This window comes from Aquarana catesbeiana, linkage group LG09, assembly GCF_042186555.1.
Source record: "Aquarana catesbeiana isolate 2022-GZ linkage group LG09, ASM4218655v1, whole genome shotgun sequence".
Classification (NCBI taxonomy): Eukaryota; Metazoa; Chordata; class Amphibia; order Anura; family Ranidae; genus Aquarana; species Aquarana catesbeiana.
This window is the reverse complement of record NC_133332.1, coordinates 51,585,812-51,606,814: the sequence shown is the minus strand read 5'-3', so window position 1 is coordinate 51,606,814 and position 21,003 is coordinate 51,585,812. Positions and strand designations below refer to the sequence as shown.

At 44.3% G+C, this 21,003-nt stretch overlaps 1 protein-coding gene across 7 annotated transcripts; it reads left to right on the top strand.

The window, feature by feature from the left end:
* Positions 1–961: 961 nt before the first annotated feature.
* On the top strand, positions 962–19,265 carry NFKBIL1 (NFKB inhibitor like 1). 7 transcript variants are annotated; one of them, XM_073598482.1, is made up of 6 exons: positions 962–1,080; positions 4,997–5,159; positions 6,971–7,246; positions 9,540–9,652; positions 14,319–14,454; positions 18,516–19,263. In XM_073598482.1, exons 3-6 carry the CDS (start codon positions 6,976–6,978, stop codon positions 19,151–19,153), a joined length of 1,158 nt encoding a protein of 385 aa, XP_073454583.1. In that variant the 5' UTR covers positions 962–1,080; positions 4,997–5,159; positions 6,971–6,975; the 3' UTR covers positions 19,154–19,263. The 7 variants fall into 7 exon arrangements, with proteins under 7 accessions (XP_073454583.1, XP_073454584.1, XP_073454585.1 ...); XM_073598483.1 differs by having other exon boundaries at positions 976–1,162; positions 4,997–5,124; positions 18,516–19,264; XM_073598479.1 differs by having other exon boundaries at positions 977–1,162.
* Positions 19,266–21,003: the final 1,738 nt, after the last annotated feature.

Below are 21,003 nucleotides of genomic sequence, written 5' to 3'. Positions count from 1 at the left end.
GCCCATCAGTGCCGCCTATCAATGCCCATCAGTGCTGCATATCAGTGCCGCCTACCAGTGCCCATCAGTGCCGCCTATCAGTGCCCATCGTCAGTGCCCATAAGTGCCTGGTATTGAAGTAGTTTAGGGGGAAAATTATTTCGGTCTTTAAGTGGGTAATCACACCTAGCATACATACAATTGTAAGAGAAGGAGGGAGGAGGCAGGGCAATACCACATGTAGAGATGTCCCACACGTCCAATCCAAACACTGCACACGGGTAATCACAGGCAGTGAGACATTTCCTGGTCCGCAGCTGCACAGATCAGGAAATGTCTCAGCGCCTGTGATTACCCGTGTGCAGTGTCGGCTTCCCGGCGGGATCGGACATGTGGGATTTCGAACACGTCCAAGTCCATCTCCATACCTCCCAACTTTTTGAGATGGGAACGAGGGACACCTATTAGCAAAAGTGTGTAGGCATAGGACACACCCCTGCCACGCCCCCTTAAAGGAGAATTATACAAAAAAAAAAGTTAAACCCACAAGTGCTTTTTTTTTTTAACACCACTATTCCTTTATATTGGCTTTTGAAATTTACAAATGCAGCAATTTTGAACTCAGATGAAAGGTTTAGCACTGGGAAACACTTTTTGAAAGATAAAAAGTGCATTTTATATACACCTATATGGATCAGACCAAAATAAGGGACAAATGAGGAGGAAAGAGGGACAGAGGGACGTTGCTCCAAATCAGGGACAGTCCCTCGAAATCAGGAATAGTTGGGAGCTATGCATCTCTAACAACACGTATACTAGGGTGAAGGTCTGCTTTAACGTGTAGAAAAGGGACATTTTAAATCTTGGGAACTTTTCCAGGAACAATCTCTTCCTGGAATCCTAAGGGCTATACTGAGGGAAACACTTTCTCACTCGGAAAGAAAAAGAATGGACATTGTTGCTGTGGGAAGACTTATGCAGTGCACAGGAAAGGGATGCTTGACTCCTCCCAGTACACCCGGAAGTGTCTGAATGCTGTGTGTACTATGGGGAAAGGAGAGTAAATCATGGTGCATATCGCTGCTGGGAGCAGACAGAGGGGTGAGTGGTGATCACAGACACATCCTGCAGGACTCTGGGCACAGCTGGAGCAATTCATAGAGGCTGCCTGGGAAAATTGGAGGTAAAGGAGACTTAAAGGGTATGCAAATCCAAGAACAGACATGTAATATGCCATAGCTTACCAGTGCTTAGATTAGGGATGAGCTCCGGCGTGTTCGCATGGCGCACGTGCCGAGCCCGCCAGGAAGTCGGCACGGGGCAGCGCTAATCACAAGCAGTGAGACATTTCCCGATGTGCGGCTGCAGAGATCGGGAAATGTCTCCCTGCCTGTGATTAGCGCTGCGCCGTGCCGACTTCCTGGCGGGCTCGGCACGTGCGCCATGCGAACACGCCGGAGCTCATCCCTAGCTTAGATGTGGTGGCTGCATTCGTTTTTTTATGGCTTTTCCCTCTATATTTTTACCTAGTAATCTTGACAGTAACACACTTTCTGTCTTAGGCCTGATTCACACCTATGCATTTTTAGTGCTTTTTGCATTTTGCAGATTTGCACTACGTGTTCCATAGGAAACCATGTTGAATGGACTGCAGTGCAAATATGCAAAAAGCACTAAAAATGCATAGGTGTGAATCCAGCCTTAGAGTGACAACACTCACTCATCTATGGAGGGAGTCATGGTTGTCACCCAAGCTGGGCTAAAAATATGTTTGCTTTTGCTTATCTCCATTACATTACTGAACATGTCTCAGAATATCACCCAAACTGTCCACTCTGCTCCTCCCAAGACTCTCTACCCCCCTCGCCACCTCTTTCTATGATTGTCTCCAGGGCTTCCCCATTCCTCTGGAAATCCCTACCCCAATCTGTCCAGCTTTCTCCTGCTCTGTCTACCTTTATGCCCCGTACACACGATCCAAAAATCGGACGACAGATCATCCGACGTTTTTCGCTTACTGATCGCAAGTAGAAATTGAATAGGTTACTAAAGTCACGAAAATTCTCGTACGACAGAAAAAATAAATGGGAAGTGATGTCATGTGTTGTAGGGTGTTTGTATTGTATTTTCGGACAACAACTGTACTGACTAAACGAAAATCTGGTATCGTACCAGGAAAATTTTCGGATAATATCGGATGAACTGTCGCGATTGGCTCTAGAAAGCTCTGTACTAACGATCAGATTATCATACGAGAGCATCAAAAGTGGTATTGTTCGTCCGATTTTTGGATCGTGTATACGGGCCATTAGGTGATTGCTGGAAACTAATTTCTTCCGGCAGGCCTACCTTGCCTCCACCTACCAACTAAACTTTTAAATCGGTATTAACCACTTGCCTACCGGGCACTTTCGCCCCCTTTCCTGGCCAGACCAATTTTCAGCTTTCAGCGCTGTCGCACTATGAATGACAATTGCGCTGTCATACAACACTGTACCCATATGACATTTTTTTTTTTCACGCAAATAGAGATTTTTTAGGTGACATTTAATCACCACTGGGGTTTATTTTTTATTGTTTGCTAAACAAACAAAACAAGACAGAAAATTTTCGGAAAAAAAAAAAAAAAGCGCTGGTGGGCAATGATCAGGAGGCACTGATAGACGGCACTGGTAGGTGGCACCAATAAGTGCCACTGATGATGAGGCACTGATGGCCTCATCAAACAAAAAAAAAAAAAATCACATGTACATAAGTATTCACAGCCTTTGCTCAATACTTTGTTGAAGCACCAATTACAGCCTCAAGTTTTTCTGAGTATGATACTACAAGCTTGGCACACTTATTTTTTGGGCAGTTTCTCTCCTTCTTCTTTGCAGGACCTCTCAAGCTCCATCAGGTTTGATGGGGGAGCATTGGTGCACAGCCATTTTCAGATCTCTTCAGAGATGTTCAATCGTGTTCAAGTCTGGGCTCTGGCTGGGCCGCTCAAGGACATTCAGAGTTGTCCCATAGCCACTCCTTTGTTATCTTGTCTGTGTGCTTCGGGTCATTTTCCTGTTGGAAGATGAACCTTCACTCCATTCTGAGGTCCAGAGCGCTCTGGAGCAGGTTTTCATCAAAGATGTCTCTGTACATTGCTGCATTCATCTTTCCCTCGATCCTGACTAGTCTTTCAGTCCCTGCCGCTGAAAAATATTCCCGCAGTAGGATGCTGCCACCACCAAAGGGATGGTATTGGCCAAGTGATGAGCGGTGCCTGGTTTCCTCCAGATATGACGCTTGCCATTCAGGCCAAAGAGTTCAATCTTTGTTTCATCAGACCAGAGAATTTTGTTTCTCATGGTCTGAGAGTCCTTCAGGTGCCTTTTGGCAAACTCCAGGCGGGCTGTTATGTGCCTTCCATCTGGCCACGCTACTATACAGGCCTGATTGGTGAAGTGCTGCAGAGATGGTGGTTGTTCTGGAAGGTTCTCCTCTCTCCACAGAGAAATGTTGGAGCTCTGTCAGAGTGATCATCGGGTTCTTGGTCACCTCCCTGACTAGGGCCCATCTCCCCCAATCGCTCATTTTGGCCAGACGGCCCGCTCTAGGAAGAGTCCTGGTGGTTCCAAACGTCTTCCGTTTACGGATGATGGAGGCCACTTTGCTCATTGGGACCTTCAATGCTTCAGAAATGTTTCTGTACCCTTCCCTAAATCTGTGCCTCCATACAATCCTGTCTCGGAGGTCTACAGACAGTTTCTTGGACTTCATGGCTTGGTTTGTGCTCTGACATGCACTGTTAACTCTGGGACCTTATATAGACAGGTGTGGGCCTTTCCAAATCATGTCCAATCAAATGAATTTACCACAGGTGGACTCCAATCAAGTTGTAGAAACATCTCAAGGATGATCAGTGGAAACAGGATGTACCTGAGCTCAATTTTGAGTGTCATGGCAAAGGCTGTGAATACTTATGTACATGGGACTTTTTTATTTTTTAATAAATTTGCAAAGATTTCAAACAAAATGATTTCACGTTGTCATTATGGGGTATTGTTGGTCGAATTCTGAGGAAAATAATGATTGTTATCCATTTTGAAATAAGGCTGTAAAATAAAAAATGTGGAAAAAGTGAAGCTATCCTGCACGTGCGCCCCCATAGCAAGCAACTTGCTATGGTAGAGCATGCAGAATAGGAGGAGACAGGAGCGCTGGTGGGGGGCCCCAGAAGAGGAGGTTCGGGGCCGCTCTGTGCAATATCATTGCACAAGCGGTTAAGTATAAACTTGTTTGTTATTTTACAAAAAAAAAGCCTTTACAGCCCCTTTAATCTACTAGCATGTCTTTGGGGAAAAAGAAGTATTTGGAGGATATACAAGCACAGGGAGAACCTGCATATACGGTAAAACTTGGTCTGAGAGTAACTTGGTTTGAGAGCGTTTTGCAAGACAAGCAAAGTTTTTAAACAAATTTTTACTTGATATACAAGTAGCGTCATGTCACAACTGAGTATAAAAGAGAAGAGAGGCGCCTCTAAGTGTAGAAATATGGTTACATTTAATGAAGGTACAACATTTAGAAACATATTACTACACTTAGAGGCGCCTCTCTTCTCTTTTATATTCTGTAGCTCCTGCTGGATTTTGCTTCTAATCCCCTTGTGGGGGCTTCCATTTGTGGATGGACATTTTATGGTTACACAACCTATCACATTGCTATAATCTTTTTTTATATGGACTATAAACTGAAGGACTTATGAATAAATGGTTGTGGAATGAATCATTTGAGTTCCCATGATTTCTTATGGGGAAATTCACTTTGATATACGAGTGCTTTGGATTACAAGCATGTTTCTGGAACAAATTATGCTTGCAATCCAAGGTTTTACTGTAGATTTGTTTCCTGGTTGGGACTGAACTGAACATAGAACGCAAGGTTACCTTAAAAGTTGAACTCTCCAACACATGCGCACACACACACACTGCAAGGGTTAAATGCTGTAACATTTATGTTATTCCTTGCTTCTTTGCAGGCTCCCTCCATGCTGTAAGGCCAATCCGGCCAGCGGTCCCATGCTGACATCATCACATACAATTTAGAAACAATAGTCCTACATTGTACATGAGGACGGCTGTCAGCCTGGAGCATCGTAGAGAAGAGGTGAGCGCTAAAGGCCTGCTGGAGTGAGAAATAAGGTGATTATTATATCCTATTGCCCTATCCAAGTATAACAAAAGGCAAAACTTTTTTTTTTAGTTTTGGATAGAGTGGAGATGGATTAGAACCCCCATCAGTTTTTTATTGCCATCTGTGCCCCCATTAAAGAGATTCACACGCTTTGTGTCCTGTTTACCGTTCTTGAAAGTAAAAGAAAATCCCAAATTTGGGTTTTTTCCCAGAAAAGTAATAGAGGGTTAATCTTTCAATGGGAACACTAGTTCTGGTGACCTGGCGGGGGGGGGTCCTCAAGGAAACCCTTTATTTTCCAGGCGTTTCTTCCCACTTTCTGTTTGGCTGGCTATGGGACAGGAAGTGAAAGGAAATCTCCGCAATGGGACACGGATGGCGAAAAAAATTCTGACAGGGGTTATAACCCTCCTTTACTGTATCCAAAAATAAAAAATAAAGTTTTGCCTATAGTTCTACTTTAACCATTTCCCTCCCGGCCTATAGCAAAATGACAGCCGGGCAGTGGCTCTGTTATCCTGACTGGGCGTCATATGACGTCCAGCAGGATAACTGTCAGCAGGCGTCAATCTGACACACCACTACACCGATCTCGGTAAAGAGCCTCTGATGGAGGCTCTTTACCACGTGATCAGCCATGTCCAATCACAGCTGATCATGATGTAAACAGGAAGAGCCGTTTATCTGACAGAGGCGAGGAGAGCCAATCGGCAGCTCTACTGATGGGGGGTCTGCGCTGATTGTTTATCAGTGCAGCCCCCCCCCCGGCAGATGCCCACACTGGACCACCAGGGATGCCACCAGGACCACCAGGGATGGCAATAAAGGACGCCCACCAGGTATGCCACCCTAGACCACCAGGGATATGCCAATCAGTGCCCATTAACAATGCCTGCCAGTGCCATCAGTCATGCCTATCAGTGCCAGCCATCAGTGCCGCCTTTCAGTGCGGCATGTCAGTGTCATCTCATTGGTGCCACCTTATTAGTGCAGCTTATCAGTGCCCATCAGTGCAGGAGAAAACTTACTTATTTACAAAACTTTATAACAGAAACAAATAAACTTTTTTTTTTTCAAAATGTTCAGTCTTTTTTTTTTCGTTTAGCAAAAAATAAAAACCGCAGAGGTGATCAAATACCACCACAAGAAAGCTCTATTTGTGGGAACAAAATGATAAAAATTTAGTTTGGGTACAGTGTAGCATGACCGCGCAATTGTCATTTAAAAAGTGACAGCGCTGAAAGCTGAAAATTGGCTTGGGCAGAAAGGGGTGAAAGTGCCTGGTATTGAAGTAGTTGATAAGCATGTAACCCTTGCAGATCCAGGGGTTGGATGGAGTGTTTTTTTGTAGTACAGGAACTACTTTTTGGAATTGGTGCGGCCCCACAAAGACGGTGCCATTGCCGGCAGTAGCCGCCGATTTGGCATGCGATTTGACATGTCAAATCGCATGCCAAATTGGCCCAATATGAACGTGGGCTTAATGCTGCCGGCAATGGCACGCAGGAAATAACAGTCATTGGATTTAATTGACTTCTCAATGAAAAGGATTTTATTTTTAGAAATTGAACTTCACTCGATAGATGCATGAGGCATAATTGCAATTCTCCCCCGTCTGCATTGTAAATTGTCCAAAAAAAAGTTTTTCCAAATTGAGCCATAATGACATCTCCTCCGCTCTGAAGGCTTTTGGGATATACATGGTGAACCAAAATATATCTAAATATATAAATCGCGCTAGAAGTACATATAAAATGTAATAAAAAAGAATTGAATGTGTGACATGTGAAGTAGCGGTTTCTGGTACTTTGTTCTGTAGGTCTCATGTCTTTCCGCCGGGAACTGCGAGCACTGCGCTACATTCAGAAGGGAGATGTTCTGCGACTGAAGTCTTACATTCGCCGTCACCGCCATCTGCAACTCGACCAGCCACTGCCAAGTGGACAGAGCCTACTTCACACTGCCTGCTTAATGCCTGACAATGCCTGCGCTCTTCTACTGCTCCGCAAAGGAGCTGACCCCCTGCAGTGTGACGCTGCGGGAAATAACGCTCTACATGTGGCGGCCCAGGAGATGGAGAAGGGAGAATGGAGAGGTAAGAAGAGGTCACAGTTAAATCCAACCTAAATGGATGCTGTTATGTTGCCAATTAGTGGCCAAGTGATAGGTTACATATAGTCAGGTTGAAAAAAGACACAAATCCATCTAGTTCAACCAATAAAAATAAAATAAAAAAAAACAACCATACAAAAAAAACAAAACAACCATACAGGTTCTCTTGAAGTAGTTGTAAAGTCTTGGCTCGGCAAACAGGCCACTTGCATCTTATGGATTTCTCTGCTGGTCGCAATGATTAGGTAAAATGGCTTGGAAAATCTTTTTTTGTAAAAACTTTCTTTCCACCCAGTCACATGACTGCGATTCTACTGCAGATAGTTACACTGGGTTATTGGTGGGTGTGTAACTCGGTTGTCTTGCATCATTCCAGGAAGTGATGTGTGTTACCAAGGTAATTCAAACAATGACCACGCATAACTCTTCATGCATGGGAAAAGCGCCGTGCACTTTGGATGCTTTTTGAGGGGCACATCTGCTTTAACCACTTCCGGACCACCGCACGCCGATATACGTCCTAACTTTGAAGAGGAATATCGTTGTTATGGCAGCAGCTAGCTACCATAACCCCGGTATCCTCTTCTTTGGCGGGCGGTCCGGTTTCCGATAATAGTGGTCTCTGCGGCGGATTCGCCGCGAGACCACTTTTATCGGCGGCGGGAGAGGGCTCCCCCCCCCCCCCCCCTCTCTGGTGCCTTCTGCCGCTTACCGGAGCCGTCGGTAGCAGTGGAGGCGATCAGATCCTTCTCGGTGTTGTTTATGGAGACGAGTGAGGGGAAGATGGCCCCCATCCGTCTCCATACCAGTGCAGGGCGGAAGTGACGTGAAAACATCACTTCTGCCCATAGCTCTTAAAGGGCCATTTTTTTTTTTTTTTTTTTTTTTTATTGCATTTTAGTGTAAATATGAGATCTGAGGTCTTTTTGACCCCAGATCTCATATTTAAGAGGTCTTGTCATGGTTTTTTTCTATTACAAGGGATGTTTACAGGCCAGGACAGCGTAGAGGGATTGTGGCTACCATCCCATCATTCTGGACAAAGGACTGAAAGCGGTGAGAGTAAATGTTGTGCCACATCTAGCACATTTGGGACATTGTTGTCTAGGGTTTGTTGGTGGTCTGGGGGTGCAGTATGTTTCCTGGCACTTTTTCCCTCCCTGGGCTAGCTTGATGGGTGGGCTACCATGTAGATTCCTGTGTTGTTTTTTTTTACTGGTAAAACCTGTTTCTCCAAGTATCTGCATACCCGCCTGCAATGTTGATTTCGGGTTCCAGCACAGTACCTATTGTTAGCTAATCATAGGGTAGGGACTACCCTATAAGTATGATCCAGTGGGCGGAGTGAAACATGTCAGGAGGCGTGGCTTTGTTGCAGATTAATGGGCTGAAGCCATTTTCAAGTCTACACTAGGTTGGCTGATCGGGAGTGCAGCACTGCTTGGATTCTATATATTCATCGCTTCAGATGAGCACCTTTAGCAGCCTGCACCTTTCTTCTTGGTGACTGCGGGAGTTTGGCTTCCCTAGATTGAGCGGCATTCATAATCTAGCACCAAGGTTTCAGTTTACTGTTGTCAAACCAGATAAGAGGTAGTTTCTGTCTACTGCTACCCTTTTTTTGCACACTCTCATTGGTCTTTGTCCTGTTTCTTTGAAAAAGCCTTATTTTACGCTCTTGATGTTTCCTTAAAGTGTCTTTCCAGGCAAAAAGAACCTTAATTTAATATGCAAACTTAAATTAGCCTAAATTTATCAATACATTACATACCTGGTGATTCTGCTGTTTCCCTACCTATAAGCTTAGTTTGGGCCAACATTGAATTTGCTAATCACTCAAGCATGTAGTCAGCTCCCAGAAGCTGCACTGCTTCATTATGTATGCAAAAGTTCTGTGCTTGTCAAAAGCTTCCTTCAGTGCACATACGCTGTTATTTTCTCTGAGCCGCGACCACATTCAGACCTGATAGGCACATACAGCGCCCCCCTCCTGTTTACTTTCCTCAGTGGAAAGTACTCACCAACTGCTCACCATGGAAAGGACCAGCAGCAGGATAGCAGTCATGTGACTTCAGATAAAGACATACAAGTATAGTATTTTAAGGGCAGTTTTCATCAATTTCACATAAGAGATTAAAACGGCAATGATCGAGGTACAAACATGGGGCCTTGGTGATATGTTGTCTTTCCATCTACTAGTTTGCTTCCTGCCACCCTGCTACTTCTTTTTACTGTTATAATTCTGACCTTATCATTCCCCAATCCTCTCTCCTCAGTGTACACAGACCTGTGTGTTCCAATTCTGAAACATTGTCCACAGGCAATTGACGTTCCCAACAAGCAGGGGACAACGCCACGTCAAATCCTCCGGCGAGCAGAAGACCTCATGGTAACCCATTTTCTTTGATACACAACTGTAGATCGGTCCAAAAAAGAATCAGTTTGTTTTTAAAGAATGTCTTGACTTTTACTGAGGGAAAAAAACAATTCCCCTTGGGTGATTAAAATATTAAAGCCTCCAGTTTTTTTTAAATTAAAATAACAAACCTTTTATACTTGTCTGCTCTGTGCAATGGTTTTGCACAGAGGAGCCCCGATCCTATTGTTTTGGGGTCTCCCACCAGCGCTCTCAGCTCCTCCTCTTCTTCATGTGCCAATATAGGAAGCCGCTTCCTATGGTGGCACACATGCGGGCTGCCTCTGAGCTCTGCTGTCTATTGACACAGACAGTAGGGCTCGGCCCCACCCCGCCCCTGCTCCCTTGTCACATAAGATTTGATTGACAGGAGTGGGAGCCAATGGCTCTTGCTATCAATCTGCACAGCGGGGAGAGACAGAGCCAGGAGAGCCACTCCTCTTGTGCACATTGCTGGATTGAAATAGGGCTCAGGTAAGTATAAGGGGGCTGAATGAGGATCCTCTGCAACAGAAGGTTTTTTTTTTTACCTTTAATGCATTAAGGTAAAATAGAAAACCTTTAAAGCGGAGTTCCACTCAAAAGTGGAAGCCCTGCTTGTTTGCTCCCCCCAACCTCCGGTGCCACATTTGGCACCTTTTGGGGGGGAGAACGGGTACCTGTTTTTGACAGGTACCTGTCCCTACTTCCAGGAGACCTGGAATGTGGTGAGGTCCACTGGAAGTTTGGCCCCCCCTCCTCCTTCCTCTGCCGCTGGGCCAGTTAGAAAGCACAGTGCGCTTTGCGCAGTAGAGAACCAGCTGTAAAGCCAAAAAGCTTCATTGCCGGTTTCCCTTACCATGAATGGCGAGGGCAGCACCCGTGAGCCGATCGGAAAAGCGGCTGGGGTGCCGACGTTGGTGGATCCCTGGAGACAGGTAAGTGTCAGTACAGTATTTTATACAGTACTTGTAGCTGCTGACTTTTAATTTTTGGAGGGGGGGCTGGAGTTCCGCTTTAAGCTTTAGAACCACTTTAATGTACATTGCAGGAATTTTAACAAATTTTGTAGCAGATTCCTATGATTTGTTGCTGTGAAAAATAGCTGCTTGTTTCACTAGACTGATTGCATACGGATTCTGAATGGGGGGTTCATTATAATCCACTGATGCCCTTTCTATGTTCTATTTAAACAAGCTGCATTGTCTGCATCCCTTTAGAAGTATTTAACCCTTGAGGAGTATCTCACAAAAGCGTACATTTCTATTGCAGGGGATGCCTAAAAGAAAATCTGTGCGCCAATCACACAAGGAGAAAATTCAATTTTTGGCGGCATTTTATACATCAACAGTGCTATAAGTGGAGTTTCCCTTTTAAGATCTTTAAATAATGAGATTTAATATTTATTCTTCTATAGTCTGTTGTCATACCTTTTTTATGTGGTTCAGTGCGATTACTTTATGACTGCTGTGACGTCAGAGTAAAAATGCATACCTGTATACCTGGAATGCTTGTACCCAGCTCAGAAATTGACCATGTGAAGGCAGACTGGTTGTTGGGGGAAGTCCCATAGATACTCGAGGAGCGGAATAGGGATCTGGCAACACCTTCCCAAAAAACAGCCTCTCTCGGCACATCTGATTATCGATGAGGGCTTAGACTTCACACAATCCTCCTACATGGAAGTTATTAAAGTGGTTGTAAAGTCTGAAGGTTTTTTACATTCTATGCATGAAGGTCAAAAAACTTCAGTATGCTGCTCTCCCCCCTAATACCTACCTGAGCCCAATCTCGATCAAGCAATGTGCACAAGAGCAGCGACTGTCCCAGCTCTCCACCTTCTCATTGGTTCGGTAACAACAACTGGCTCCTGCTACTTTCAATCAGTGTCATTGAGGAGGGAGCGGAGGGTGGGGCTGAGTCCTGCTCTGTGTGTTTTATTGACACACAGAATGGGGCTCAGAGGAGAGCATGCATGAGTCCCCCCATAGCAAATGGCTTGCTATGGGGGGGGGGGGGGGACTCGGCAGGGGGGAGGTGCCCAGAGCACTGGCATGGGACCCAATAAGAGGAGGATCGGAGCTTCTCTGTGCAAAATCATTGAACAGAGCAGGTAAGTATAACATTTTTGTTTTTCTTTTTTTATTTATTTTTTTTATTTGAGACTTTAATATCACTTTATCACTACAATTCACTGAACCCACCCAGTCCCCATTCCATCCCCTAAGTAAGCGAGATGCACCCAGTGACAACCGCGGTCTCAGGTCCCATTGCTGCCACCTAAATGTGACAGGGGCCATCTGATCCCACTGCTGCCAACAGAATGTGATGGAGGATATCTGAGATCCCACCGGCCTCAACAGATTGTGATGGAGGATGTCTGAGATTTCACCATTGCTACCAGAATGTAATGTGATAAATAAATAAATGCAGCGCTAAGTGTCATTAACCATGCGTTTTTCTGTGGTTAAACAAACGTGTAATCAAACATGCGTTTTCAGTGATTATACAAACATATAATCAAACCTATCACCTTTCATAGGTAATAAGGATGTTCATCCGAAAAAATGTGATGGTGATTCGAAAAAAATATGAGTGAAAATAAACAACAAAATATAAGTGCAGTGTCTACACACATGAATCATCTAATTAGAATAATATATATCACCCTACATCAAAGCAGTGTATAGTAGTATATAAAGGAATAAAATCCATACATAAAAAACTCTAGCGATAACGCTGTGCAAACTGTGGCACTGATGAGATCCCGTAGTGATTGTTACACCTGGTGGGCAATCTTCCTGCATACAGATTTCATATAGAAATAGTAAGGTGGATGCGCTTACCAGAAGGGATGGACACTCTCACCGTACGGCGGGGTGTCATAAGGGCTTGTGGATCCAGATGATCCTATGGGTGTTCACTGGAAACTCGGTGAGGCGTGCCAATGGACAATACCGGAAACTGCATACACAGCGACTTCAGAGACGGAAACTGCATACACAACGACTTTAGCGACTTCAGAGACGAGGTAGACTGTAGGTCATCGGATGGATGGATTCACCTCTCCCAATACGCTAGTGGCCGAAAGGATGTAGTTCTCACCACGTCACAATGTCATCCACATAGGGAAAAAAAAAGGGAATCTCCACATGGTGCATGAACCGATAAAAGCAGGTTTATTTGAAATCATCAGCGGTACAGCAGACGTTTCACAAGCATCAGATAAAAAAAGTTGAACAAGTGACCACAAGTTGAATAAAAATAGGATTGGAAATTAGCGTGGTAACAGAGTAACAGCAGTCAGCAACCCGACATGTTTTGGACGATTGTCCATCTACAGGGGCATATTTTATTCTAATTAGATGATTCATATGTGTAGACACTGCACTTATATTTTGTTGTTTATTTTCACTCATATTTTTTTGAATCACCATCACATTTTTTCGGATGAACATCCTTATTACCTATGAAAGGTGATATGTTTGATTACACGTTTGTTTAACCACAGAAAAACGCATGGTTAATGACACTTAGCGCTGCATTTATTTATTTATCACATTTTGTATACGGTTATCATACTGGTGATGCTGGCTGCTGATTTACACTTTTAAGAGAAAAATCTATTTAGTAGCGCAACAATACTTTTCTTTCTTTCTTGTTTACCAGAATGTAATGGAGGTGGTCTGAGATCCCACCGCTGCTACCAGAATGTGATGATGGCAGGCTCAAATCCTGGGAAAGCTTTGCGCAGCATGAAGCTAAGACTGCAATCATTACGTTCTGGTGGCAGTGGTGGGATGTATAATTGCTGTCATCTTACAGCTTTATTAAGACCCCTGTCACATATGAGGAGTTTTTCAGGCGCTAAAGGGCTAGAAATAGCGCATGTAAAGCGCCTGAAAAATGCCTCCCCTGCTTTCACACTGGGGCGCTGCGCTGGCAGGACGTTGGAAAAAAAGTCCTGCAGACAGCATCCTTGGGGCGGTGGAGGAGCGGTGTATACGCCGCTCCTGCCCATTGAAATGAATGGGCACCGCTGTCGAAAAGCCTGCAAAGCACTTCGGCAGCGGCGATACACGGGTGTTAACCCTTTCCTCAGCTGCTAGCAGGGGTTAAAAGCGCCCCACTAGCAGCCGAAAAGCGCAGATAAAACTAGTGGCGCTTTACCGCTAACGCGGCCTTGGCTGCAATGTGAAAGGGCTCTAAGAGTATTATGTAGGCTGCCATTTCTGAACTCTCCTTTTGATAAGGTTAATTCTTTGGATATCATGTAAATGCTTTGAGTCGCTGACCCATGACAAGTGTGGAGATAAGAAATTCTGACACTTCTGTGAAGCCAGGCAGAAAGAAATTCAAGAGGAAATCGGCATCATCCAGCCCATACTTCTCCCATACAGGGTGCATGTTCATGTATATATAAACCCTAATAGAATACATTTAGTAGCTAATCACTGTGTATCATAAACAACTGCCATTTTAAAACTACAAACATCCTGAAACACCCTATTGCTGAGTCAGACCTATCGCTCTACAATCAAACTTCATGCTCCTTGCTGATTGGGGAACTCTTGCTCTTACTCAGCAGGTGTTTGTTGGACCTCTGCTGAGAGACCACTGCTTAGGTTTGTGTTTAAAATGTTTTTCTCTGGGTTTACAGGAGAGACATATGATTGAAAAAGAAAGCTCCCCTAAGGCATACAAAAATCCCTCATCTAAGGAGACAACAGAGTGGAGAGAGAAGCTTTTAGCTGAGAGCATGGATGAATACCAAGAGCTGTATGGGCAGTATGATGGTGAGTGCAATAGAAGCATGGCGATGTTACTGTGTAGGTTTGTACATGGTGCATTACCATCCATGTTCTTTTTAAACTTGAGTGCTTAGTTTATCAGAGGTTGGATAGATTTCATCCAGGGATAGGTGCTAGCCCATTACAGGTGTTCAGAACAGGCCTCAATCACATCAAAGCCTTATGCTGATGGTGTCATCTGAACCAGAATCTCAGTCCAGGAAGTAGAATGGGAACCTGGATGATGCCTGAATAAATATCCTTCATCCTTCTAGAGAGAGAAAAGTAGATGAAAGGGCACTTTGGGGGGTCAATAAATACTTGTAAGTGCAACACTTACCCATTGACGGTTATTTAAACCCAAAAAAGCAAAAAGATAATATATTTCAGTTTGCCAGAGGCGGTGGATGCCACTGTTTTCCTTTTTTCAAGCTTATTTTTCTTTATTTTCACCTGATAATCCTGAAAATAACATACTTCCTGTCCCTGGGTGGCTACAATCTCCCCTTCACTGTATTTATGGAGGAAGCCATGGTTGTGACACAGGACTTCTGCCTTTGTTCATCTCCATTACATTGTAGATTGATAATAGCAGTACACAAGAAATATAAGGGTCTTTTAAGCACACAGGAAGGGACAAGAACGCTGCATTTCTGGCAAGATCAACTGGCATTTTTGATCAAACCAGTGTACTATCACTTTCCAATACATCGATTATTAACTCCTTCCTGCCTCCGCCTCCCGACCCTTTATGTTGATCTAAATGCTGGGAGGCGGGCATTTGGATCATGTGACCACTGTGATTGGCAGTCACAGCGGTCACATGATCAGAAAGCTCCCGATTGCAAGTATGCATCTGAAGCTTTCCATTACTGTGCTAGGAGTGTGCGTTCAGCACAGTAAAGTGTTTACCTAAGGCCAATTATATGTGACCGATCAGCGTTAAAGCCCACCTATCGATAGGCCACATATATGCGCCAGGTTGGTGGGAAGTAGTTAAGGGCTCTTTCACACCCTATGTGCATTGGGCAGCATTGCTCAATGTAGACCCAATGTAACAAGAAGCTAAAATACATTGGGGGGGGGGGTAAATTTATCAAAATTTAAGTGGCTATGGATGACAACCAATCGGCTTCTCTCTTCAGCTTGTTCCATTAAGCTTTGAGGATAAAAGCTAGAAGCTGATTGGTTGCCATGACAGCTGCTTCAGATGCTGGCTGCTTCAGTTTTGGTTAATTCCCCTCATTGTTTGCAATGGGCTCAATTTACCCCAATGGGAAAAAATAGGGCATGCTGCATTTAAATGCAGCGAAATACGTCACAACATGCGTTAGGATAAAAAAAAAGAAAAATATAAAGCCCCACAACATTGTAAAAACCTGCACAACAATGCACCACAATGCAAGTGCGTTTAACACACATCAGTGCATGTTAAATGCATTGTATACCATGTCATTCCAGTCTTCGGGTAGGTTCCATCCTTTGCATGTTGGGAACACGTGCACAATCGCAAGAGAAATGCATTGGCATTTAGCAGATGGACTGTGGTGCCATTCATTTTTAACCGCTTGCCAACCAGCTGCAGTCATTATACTGCAGCAGGTTGGCACGGCTATGCGAAAGGCTGTAGGTGTACATCGGCCACCTTAAGAGCTATGGGGGGCGCGCGTGACGCCGGAGCCAATGCAGGATGTCTGCCGGCCACCCGCGATCGCTCCACAGAGAGCCAGAATGGGGATCTCTGTATGTAAATAAACAGATCCCCGTTCTGACAGGGAAGTAGAGAGAGAGATCTGCTGTTCCTAGTGATCAGGAACAGCGATCTCTCTCCTCCTCCACTAACTACACTGCCCCCACAGTTAGAAAAACCTCCCTAGGGAACACATTTAACCCCTTGATCACCCCCTAGTGTTAACCCCTTCCCTGCCAGTGACTTTTATACAGTAATCAGTGGCTATTTTTAGCTCTGATTGCTGTATAAATGTCAATGGTCCCAAAAAAGTGTCAAAAGTGTCCGATCTGTCTGCCGCAATGTCGCAGACCCACTAAAAGTCGCAGCTCGCCGTCATTACTATTAATAAATAAATAATAAAAATGCCATAAATCTATCCCTTATTTTGTAGACTCTATAACTTTTGCACAAACCAATCGATTTTATTTATTTATTTTTTAATTTTTTACCAAAAATATGTAAAATACACATTGGCCTAAACTGATGAAGAAATGTATTGTTTTAAAAATATTGTTTTATCTTTTTCAAAATTGTCGCTATTTTTTTGTTTATAGCGCAAAAAATAAAAACTGCAGAGGTGATCAAATACCACCAAAAGAAAGCTCTATTTGTGGGGAAAAAAAAGGACATACATTTTGTTTGGGTACAGAGTCGCACGACCGCACAATTGTAAGTTAAAGCAACGCAGTGCCGTATCACAAAAAAATGGCCTGGTCAGGAAGGGGGAAATCCTTCCGGTCCTTAAGTGGTCTATGATACCCCATGCATCTGCAAACGCTTGTGTTTTTGTGCACACCAAACCTCACGGTGATGCATAGTTTTAAAAAAAAAAAAAGTGTCAAACTCCTTTTCCCCCTTTTTTGCACATAGGGCAGCCCTTTCAAATGAATGGCCTGCCCTACATACAATGCGCAGAAGCGCGGCCATGCTTTGTCGCACCTGTAGATGTGAACTAGAGGTTGACCGATATGGGTTTTTCTCTGGCCGATGCCGATATTTAGAAATCGCGGTGGCCGATGGCTGATATATGATGCCGATATTTTTTTTGGGCCGATATATTAGGCCGATTTTTTTTTTTTATTAATTTTTTTTCTTCTTTTTTTTTCCCTTCATCTCATAAAATCTAACAGTTAGACCCCTTTCACACTGGGGCGTTCTTCAGGCGCTTTTGGGCTAAAAATAGCGCATGTAAAGTGCCTTTAAAACGGCTCCCCTGCAGTCTCAGTGTGAAAGCCCGAGTGCTTTTACACTGAGGCGATGCGATGGATGGATGTTAAAAAAAAGTCCTGCAAGTGGCATCTTTGGAGCGGTGTATACCGCTCCTCCACCACTCCTGCCCATTGAAATGAATGCGCACCGCTGCCGAAGCACCTGCAAAGCGTTTCGGCAGCAGCGCCTTATGGGCGCATTTAACCCCTTCCTCGGCCGCTAGCTGGGTTATAAGCGCCCCGCTAGCAGCCGAATAGCGCCGCTAAAATGACGGTAAAGCGCAGCTAAAACTAACAGCGTTTTACCATCAACGCATGCCCGATCCAGTGTGACAGGCAACCTTAAGTAATAAGTGATACAGAAATTTTTTTACATTTAAACATTTATTAAACAAAACAAACCTCCAATCAGTTCACTTGTATGTATAATTTAGATTAAAAAAAAATAAACTATATCTTAAATATTAAATACACAAAAACAGGTAATCAAAACTTTTGGACGAAAAAAAAAATGGGCTAACTTTACTGCTTATTTTTTTTTTTTATTTCATTAGTGTATTTTTTTTTTTTTAAATTGCGTTTGAAAGACCGCTGCGCAAATAACGTGTGACATAAAATATTGCAACAACCGCTATTTTATTCCCTAGGGTCTCTGCTAAAAAAAATATATATAATGTTTGGGGGTTCTAAGTGATTTTCTAGCAGAAAATACAGGATTTTTACTTGTAAGCAACAAGTGTCAGAAAAGGTTTAGTCTTTAAATGGTTAACCTGAGAACTTCTACAAAGATAAAAGAACCTGAAGAGATACAATGTATCTTCTTATCAGACTTGGCAGGCTGCCCAGAGGAGGAGGAGAATCCTCTCCACAGATAACTTCAGGAAACTTGCATTGACTTCTATTACAGAAGTCATTTCCAAGTCCCGCTGAAGTTATAATCGGCTTTTTTTTATCAGCACAATTGGCCGATGCCGAATAAGTAAAAAAAAGCCAAATATCGGCCGATATATCGGTCGACCTCTAATGTGAACCAAGCCTTATATGCAAATTACCGGCTTTGCACAATCTTCGAACAACTTCTGATACATTTGCCATTATATAACACAACTTTTAATTTTTTCTTTAAGATGATGACTACGTGGATTCAGTTCCCGAAACGGAAAGCTTTGAATCCTGGGCCGATCGTATCTACAGAGAGTACCATGCTAGAAATTGTCGCTATGATAATACAAGTGTAAAGACTAAAGTTGTGACTTTGCAGGACACCTCCAGGCTTGTGGGGGAGCGGAGATACCAAGAAAGAAAAGAACAAATGGAGAGAGAACTGCACCAGGCTAAGAGTGATAGATATCACAGGAAATGCCAGGAGGTGTTCGGGGGTGCCGGTACAAGCCATGAGGCTGGCTCAAAGCATGGAACTGGCAATGTTGAGCCAACAGAAAAAAGTGGTTACGTGACTGACAATGATAGTGCCCTTAACACAGATACAAGGACGGGTATTCGTATGTTGAGCTACAAGGACATCCCTTGGCCAGTTCAAGGTGGCACTGCAGAGCAGATGGCACGGTTCATAGCAGCAGGTGCAGACTCCTCGGACATCACATCATATAAGCGCTACCTGCGGGCGCAAAGAGTGACTTGGCATCCGGATCGCTTTATGCAGAGATGTGGCGCTCGTCTGCTTGCAAAGGACCGAGTGCGGGTGCTGGAGACTGTTACGGCTCTGTCACAGGAATTGAACAGACTGGCAGAGCTAGCAAAGTGACAGATGTGGTACCACTGGTATCTATAGCTTTACTGGGCACCTTTAAAGTAGAATTGCTGGCTAAAACTAACTAGTCTTAAAAATATCCCCTCCCCTCTCCTAACATCTATGCTGGCTAACCTGTTTGGTAAAGATGTACATACTTATCTATTTTCAGCCCACTCTGGTCCAGTCACGTGATCTGGCTTCCGTGTCAGCCAGCAGCTGCTGCACGGGACGAGAGGAAGTGCCGACAATGGCTGGGCATTCTAGGAGTAATGATGTCACCCATAGGCTCCTGTGTCCCAGCCGTTGTCTGCGCTTCTTCCTCTCTCCTGCAGCAGCTGCTGGCTGACACGGAAGCCAGATCACGTGACTGGACCAGAGTGGGCTGAAAATAGATAAGTATGTACATTATTAGTAAACAGGTTAGTCAGCATATGTGTTGGGGGGGGGGGGGGGGGGGGGGGGGGGACATTTTAAGACTAGTTAGGTTTAGGCTGGAATTTTACTTTAATTATGTGTTACTTTCTGTATCTCCCACCTACATTTTTTTTTTAGTTGCACTCCCGTTTCACAAGGTAAAAAGTACAAGCTGCTTCAAATTGGTGTAGGAAAAAAAATAATCAAGTAAACTCATTTACCAGTTCTGGAGTTTGTGCTGTACTGTGCCAAGATTCTAGTTGTTACCAATCTGGACACCAAATCAAATGGACAAATGGAGGAGATTTACTAAAGCTGGTGCACTGAGAATCTGGTGCAGCTGTGCATGGTAGCCAATCAGCTTCTGCCCTGGTTCACATTGGAGTGATTTGGCATGCAATTTGACATGTCAAATCGCATGCCAAATCGGCGGCAATTCCTGGCAATGGCACCATCCGAATAGTTGCGATGCTGCATTTGCGGTGCTGCACCAATTCCCAAAAGTAGTTTCTGTACTACTTTTGGCGACTTTGGGGTGCGATTTCCAGACATCTGTGCAGCAAACCGCACAGATGTCTCTGAAAATGCCCCCAAAGTCGGGACTGACATGCGGGAGTGAAATCGTGCGAGTTCAGCTGAACTCGCACAATTTCATTCCCACTGTCAGTGTGAACCTGAGCTCTAACTTCAGCTTGTCCAATTAAGCTTTAACAATACAACCTGGAAGCCGATTGGTTACTATGCACAGCTGCATCAGATTCTGTGTGTTCCTGTTTTAGTAAATCTCACCTCATTTGAACTCCAAGGTGATATCTCCATCCCCTGCATCTGCTAAAGAAAAATGTTAATCATCAAAGCCCTACGCATTAAGTGGAATACAGTTGGGGGAAGCCAGGGTGGAATAACAATTTACACTAAGCCAAGCAGCAACACTCAGTGCCAGGCAGCAGCTGTTAAGGCAGATGAAATCTTGAGGTATAGATTATTATAATATTGTCATATTGGCTTGGCTTCTCCTAAGGATCACAGGAGTGCAGTTCGTTTTGCACTCCTGTGACCCGTTTTCAGCAGAGAGCGGTCTGAAGTCCGCTCTCTGCTGATGTCACAGAAGTCAGACGAGGCTCCACGTCATCACAACCACGGAGTTGGGATCCACCAGATCTGTGGACCAACACCCCGCTCAGCCTCTCATTGAGCCGCAGATAGCCTGAGCCGACCGCCCCCGCCACCCCCACAGCCCAGCGCTCCAGTGAGCGAGGAGGGAGCAGAACAGAGAGCTGTGACTGACAGTCTGCAGCTCTTTTCTCGGTGAGCTGCGAGAACCAGGTGATCAGCGATGTTCAATCGCTTGGTTCTCATTGTTGGAGGCGCCGGGGGACAGATGCAGCATCCACCTATCTAAGTATGATTCTTGGAAAAAAAAAAAAAATCTCTTTTAATGTCGTTTT